General features: G+C 51.3%; 2 protein-coding genes across 2 annotated transcripts; one reads left to right on the forward strand and one right to left on the reverse strand.

Annotated features, from left to right (window-relative positions):
- Positions 1-846: 846 nt before the first annotated feature.
- LOC148328405 (trypsin-2) lies at positions 847-2,262 on the reverse strand. Its single transcript, XM_088307377.1, has 6 exons — positions 2,094-2,262; positions 1,873-2,023; positions 1,555-1,805; positions 1,300-1,436; positions 1,116-1,217; positions 847-1,021 (listed from the first exon to the last, which is right to left on the reverse strand). Exons 1-6 carry the CDS (start codon positions 2,131-2,133, stop codon positions 974-976), a joined length of 729 nt encoding a protein of 242 aa, XP_088163503.1. The 5' UTR covers positions 2,134-2,262; the 3' UTR covers positions 847-973.
- Positions 2,263-3,026: 764 nt separating this feature from the next.
- Positions 3,027-4,387, forward strand: LOC148328406 (trypsin-2). The gene is made up of 6 exons (XM_088307376.1): positions 3,027-3,195; positions 3,266-3,416; positions 3,484-3,734; positions 3,842-3,978; positions 4,061-4,162; positions 4,257-4,387. Exons 1-6 carry the CDS (start codon positions 3,156-3,158, stop codon positions 4,302-4,304), a joined length of 729 nt encoding a protein of 242 aa, XP_088163502.1. The 5' UTR covers positions 3,027-3,155; the 3' UTR covers positions 4,305-4,387.
- Positions 4,388-5,778: the final 1,391 nt, after the last annotated feature.

Here is a 5,778-nt window from a genome sequence, read left to right on the forward strand (position 1 = left end):
AATGATTATTGTTGTTGTCCAGTCAGATTTGTGCCCCGTGTAAACGTCATCTGCCCAGGGCCTTTGAATTCACTCGAGCTAACTTGCCGGCGCCATGGGACTGTTGGATTGGCTGATCCAATTTGAGATTCTTGGTCACGGGGTCAGAGCGTTGGCCCCCGATGTTGTCGCCGTGTTTTGTTGACATGAATGTTTTGTTTTGTTTGTTTTTTCCGTCAAGGTCTTAGACAAATACTGATTCTAAACGGCTTGGACTGTCATGCATGCTTGTGTTGCGTTTTCCGTACAGTATTGATGGTTTCAATGATGGCGTCTTGATCATTGTTTCCTGAAGTTCAGTAAGTTTCTATTGAATGGAACCAAATGTGCTGCCTGCCAGTTTTTTGTTTTTGGGTGGGAGAATAATTGATGATGCCTAACTTGAAAATGCTTGGCTTGTCATGGGCTTGAAATCCGTGTTGTAATAAATACACATTTGAGTTCTTTTTGATTCTAAGTCCTACATGCCAATCGCTCCTTTTGAATTGAAGATGAACACGTTGAAAAGCTCGAGAGCTTCAATGGGACTCTTCTCCGTGACGCTTTTTTTTTGGCCTGCCCACTATTTAGCTTTATTTGCACTCTTCCAGGCCAACAAGACTCGCGGCATGCTGCCGATGGCAAAACGTCTCCATACTCGTTGAAAAGTGAGACTTTTATAGCGAGAGAGCAATTCAGTTCGGCCTCCAAGAAGCTGAATTTAGTTGTGAACGTCTTTCTGACCTTGACCGGCGACAAGGTTGGCCTTCCGAACGGAGGATCAAGATTCGTTTTCAGTGATGGAGTGCACAACAAATGACATGGAACTCAAAGTTGGAGCCTTTATTTCGATGGACGGAAAGTGGCTGCACGTTTGCGAGCAAATGTCGTGCCATTCCTGCTCGCGACATAAATGCTGCCGTGGAGGCGCAGGCGATGGATGGCAGGATCGGGCTTAGGAACTGGCCATGGTGGACTCCAGCCAGTCGTTGAAGATGCACACCTGCGAAAGAGAGCACGTAGCGGTAAATGGCTCTGGCTGACTTCTCCACCATCACGCTCGAGTTTTGTGCGACCAAGTTTGAACGAAGGAGTACCTTGGCGTAGACGCCGGGGTGGTCCTTCTCGGCGCATCCGTAGCCCCAAGACACGACACCCTGCAGCTCACCGTTGCACACCACCGGGCCGCCGGAGTCACCCTGACGACGGCGAGGCAAGAGTCGAGCGATGAAGGCTTCGCCTTTCAAGTCAATCGCTCAAGTTCTTTTTGGGGCTCGGTACCTGGCAAGAGTCTTTGCCGCCCGCCAGGTATCCGGCGCAGAACATGGCATCGGTGATCATGCCGGGGTAGGAGTTCTCGCAGTCCCTGTCGGACAGGATGGGGATGTCCAGACACTGCAGCTTGTTCTTGTCGGCGGCTACGGAAGAGCCACAGTCAAAGCATCCGAGATGTTTGTGGAAAGCACGCTTCCCCAAAAAAGTCTGGCGAGCAAATTGTGCGTGGCGAGGCGAGGGCGCGGCGAGGGCGCGACTCACTGGAGCTCATGGTGTTGCCCCATCCCGAGACTTTGCACCTGGTGCCGGCGGGGGCGCAGGCGCTGGGCAAGGCCACGGGCTGCACGTACTGGTTGAGGGTGGCGGGAGCGCTCAGCTTGATCAGCATGATGTCATTGTCGATGTTGTACGAGCTGTAGCGGGGGTGGCGGATGACGCGGGCCGATCGGATGAACTGCTCGCTTCCCTCGCTGATCCTGATGTTGTGCTCGCCCAGACGCACCTCCACGCGGCTGCAGACAATTTCAGGGGGGTGAAAAGGCGCCTCGCCACCTGGCTCCCATCGGGGCCGTCACGTACGACTTGTAGCAGTGAGCGGCCGACACCACCCAGTTTGGGTTGACCAGGGAGCCGCCGCAGAAGTGGTAGCCGGAGTTCAGAGACACCTGATGGGGCTGCGAATGGGGCTGGCACTCGTAGCCGCCCACGATCTTGTCGTCCTCCGTGGCGACTGCAAACAAAAGCGCAAAGCGGTGAAGCGGACGACGGCTTTCGCTCAAAGAACATTTTACGGCACTCACAGGCAGCTCCGATGAGCAGAACGAAGAGCAGACACCTCATGGTTGCTAAGCGATGAGACGACTTCAGTCGGACGTCCGGCTTATATCAGAAGGTGCCTCTCCGTTAGACACGCCCACCAAGGTTGCGTGTGTGCGCGTGTTGCTGACCTTGACACTGTGCTGCGGAAAGTTTCTGCAGATGGACTGTTCACAAGCTCGGATGATGATTGTGACCGCAAGTTTTGAGATACTGCACCTCAAAAAAACATTTGGCCACATCACATATCAGACCTGAACACAATTCTCAATGCTGAAATCTTTTTTTTTTTTTTTAAATCAAAACCTTTTTTTTCATCTATTACCATTGAGTTGTGCTTGGTCGTAATACGTGATATGATTTTAGTTTTTTGGTTCGGTTTTCTTCTTCTGATCAGTGAAATTCCCATCAGGGTCAACAAAGTTTCTGATCATGACACATCCAAAATGTGTCTCGTGACATGACTTCCATTCTACTTTTCAAAATGGTGACTTGACGTGCGCCAATTTGAAGGCTCGCACCAACTGTTGCAACAGTGGCGACCTTTTCTTGATGAAAAGAAATCATTCTGCATTTTGCCCTTTTTTGCCTTCAGCCGTCTGACGTCGTTTAAGAACGACCTCGTTCTCTGTTTGTTCGTTGAGATTGTCAGAAGATCCTGGGAAACGTGCACATGCTGACATCCAGAATGGAATCAACGAGCCGTTACGCCACCAAAAGCACTCCAGACGGCAAGAAAAAAATAAAAGGTTTTGCAATTGAAATGAACAAAAATGAAAATGGAATATGAATTGAAAGTGGACAGCCGGGCAACATCCGTGCACGACTTTGCATTTGGTGGCGAATATCGGAATAGCGCAAAGTCAAGTCAAATTTTGCGCTGCCTCGGCAAAAAAGCCATTGAAAACAAGCCGACCTCCTCCGGCGGTGATTGGCTTACTGTCGACCAACGGGGATGAGCCGTGGAGGAAGGCGGCGCTCTCGGCGGCGGGTATAAAGCGAGCGTTCGGGTAAGGCGCTCTCATCCACGAGATCGCTCGGCAACCATGAGGTGTCTGCTCTTCGTTCTGCTCATCGGAGCTGCCTGTGAGTGCCGTAAAATGTTCTTTGAGCGAAAGCCGTCGTCCGCTTCACCGCTTTGCGCTTTTGTTTGCAGTCGCCACGGAGGACGACAAGATCGTGGGCGGCTACGAGTGCCAGCCCCATTCGCAGCCCCATCAGGTGTCTCTGAACTCCGGCTACCACTTCTGCGGCGGCTCCCTGGTCAACCCAAACTGGGTGGTGTCGGCCGCTCACTGCTACAAGTCGTACGTGACGGCCCCGATGGGAGCCAGGTGGCGAGGCGCCTTTTCACCCCCCTGAAATTGTCTGCAGCCGCGTGGAGGTGCGTCTGGGCGAGCACAACATCAGGATCAGCGAGGGAAGCGAGCAGTTCATCCGATCGGCCCGCGTCATCCGCCACCCCCGCTACAGCTCGTACAACATCGACAATGACATCATGCTGATCAAGCTGAGCGCTCCCGCCACCCTCAACCAGTACGTGCAGCCCGTGGCCTTGCCCAGCGCCTGCGCCCCCGCCGGCACCAGGTGCAAAGTCTCGGGATGGGGCAACACCATGAGCTCCAGTGAGTCGCGCCCTCGCCTCGCCACGCACAATTTGCTCGCCAGACTTTTTTGGGGAAGCGTGCTTTCCACAAACATCTCGGATGCTTTGACTTTGGCTCTTCCGTAGCCGCCGACAAGAACAAGCTGCAGTGTCTGGACATCCCCATCCTGTCCGACAGGGACTGCGAGAACTCCTACCCCGGCATGATCACCGATGCCATGTTCTGCGCCGGATACCTGGCGGGCGGCAAAGACTCTTGCCAGGTACCGAGCCCCAAAAAGAACTTGAGCGATTGACTTGAAAGGCGAAGCCTTCATCGCTCGACTCTTGCCTCGCCGTCGTCAGGGTGACTCCGGCGGCCCGGTGGTGTGCAACGGTGAGCTGCAGGGTGTCGTGTCTTGGGGCTACGGATGCGCCGAGAAGGACCACCCCGGCGTCTACGCCAAGGTACTCCTTCGTTCAAACTTGGTCGCACAAAACTCGAGCGTGATGGTGGAGAAGTCAGCCAGAGCCATTTACCGCTACGTGCTCTCTATCGCAGGTGTGCATCTTCAACGACTGGCTGGAGTCCACCATGGCCAGTTCCTAAGCGATCCGAGAGGATCCGTCAAGCGCTTTGCGTTCCATCTCGAGTGCTGGACGACGTGACAATTAAAGCATTCTTCAAACCTAGTCTCCCAAACTCGCTTGTTTCTTTCTCCCATGAGATTTTCTTGGTGATTGTCTTTGCGAGTTGTCATATTCTGTCCTTGAACAATTCAATTTCATTGCCGAGACTCCCGGCGACAAACGCCTCTGCGTTCACGGCGAATGGATTTGCCTTCTGAAATCGTGTTCAAATTTGACGTTATCGTTCATCCGTCTCATGATCTCAGGACATCGGAAATAATTCATCGTATCGTGATCATGATGATATACGCGTCTTGCACTCATGTTCAAACTTGGTGTGGCTTTTCTTGGCCATTCAAAAACACACACACCCAAACACTCTGAATCGCAAATTCGGGGTCGTCTTCAAAGTGGCCGATCCTCATTTAGCCTTTCATTATCCACACCGCTGATCGCGTGCGGGGTCGTGGGACGGTGCTGAAGCCTATCCCGGCTGACTACGGGCGAAAGGCGCGCCGCACCCTGAACTGGTCGCCAGCCAGTCGCAGGGCGGACATAGACACCGTCACCGAGCGGTAGGTAACCGATCCCACGCTGCCCGCGCACAAGTCAGGCGGATGTACCGCGACACCGCTGCCAAGTCATGCATCGTAAATTTTGTCGAGAACGTGTTGCTCAAAAGAGACGATATTAGGTGTCAGTAAAGAGAGTCAATTATTTGCATATAATCCTCAAAGTAAATTTTTACTGTTTACTGGGAGCAAATATTCTGTCGTGTTTTTAGAGTAAAATGTACTCTACAAAATTGACTGTGCGGGCAGAGAACCTCAGAAAATTCCCAACGGCTCACTCACAAATACAATTTGGAGTTGGCAGTGAACAAAATATTTATTTGGTTGTTTAATTTCACTCTTACTACTTGTGCATGCAGTGTCTCCAGAGTCCCAATTTAGCCATTTCAAAAGTCTTTTTTTTTTTACCCCCATCAAAAAGGGCTGAAAGACGTCAGGGCCTTTGCATAAAAAAAATAAATAAATAAAAAATCCACTTGGCTCACATTTACCAAGTCCACCGAACCTTGAAATTGGCTTGAATAATTCTTGGATACGAATAAGTTGCACCAAGCCATAGCAGGCGCGCCACTGGTACTCTCGCAAATTAACTGGTCCCAATGTAATTTTTATCCAAGTAGCGATGTACTGAGTAACGAAACAAAAGGTCCATGTCACTCACTAGAAATCAGCCAATTGTTTTTCCCTCACTTGACACGTCGCATTTTTCGCATCTCGCATTACATTTTTGTCATTATTCTCATCGTTTCACTTGTGTGTTTGTCCAAGTTAAACATCATCGGAAATTTACCAGCACAAAGAAATGAAATGACGTCAACACTTCCGGATGATCCAGAAGTATACATGTAGGTCACCAAGTGACCGTTAGGTGGCACTGTTGCA

Source organism: Idiotropiscis lumnitzeri, chromosome 10 (genome assembly GCF_059441095.1).
Source record: "Idiotropiscis lumnitzeri isolate Australia: NSW breed Sydney's pygmy pipehorse chromosome 10, RoL_Ilum_1.0, whole genome shotgun sequence".
Classification (NCBI taxonomy): Eukaryota; Metazoa; Chordata; class Actinopteri; order Syngnathiformes; family Syngnathidae; genus Idiotropiscis; species Idiotropiscis lumnitzeri.

Bases quoted from the DNA above. Each gene is read 5' to 3' on its own strand.
- LOC148328406 (XM_088307376.1), top strand. From the start codon at position 3,156: ATGAGGTGTCTGCTCTTCGTTCTGCTCATCGGAGCTGCCT. The intron at 3,417-3,483 runs GTACGTGACGGC...AATTGTCTGCAG, and splicing joins GCCGCTCACTGCTACAAGTC to CCGCGTGGAGGTGCGTCTGG. The intron at 3,735-3,841 runs GTGAGTCGCGCC...GCTCTTCCGTAG, and splicing joins GGGCAACACCATGAGCTCCA to CCGCCGACAAGAACAAGCTG.
- LOC148328405 (XM_088307377.1), bottom strand. From the start codon at position 2,133: ATGAGGTGTCTGCTCTTCGTTCTGCTCATCGGAGCTGCCT. The intron at 1,437-1,554 runs GTGAGTCGCGCC...GCTCTTCCGTAG, and splicing joins GGGCAACACCATGAGCTCCA to CCGCCGACAAGAACAAGCTG. The intron at 1,218-1,299 runs GTACCGAGCCCC...CGCCGTCGTCAG, and splicing joins GCGGCAAAGACTCTTGCCAG to GGTGACTCCGGCGGCCCGGT.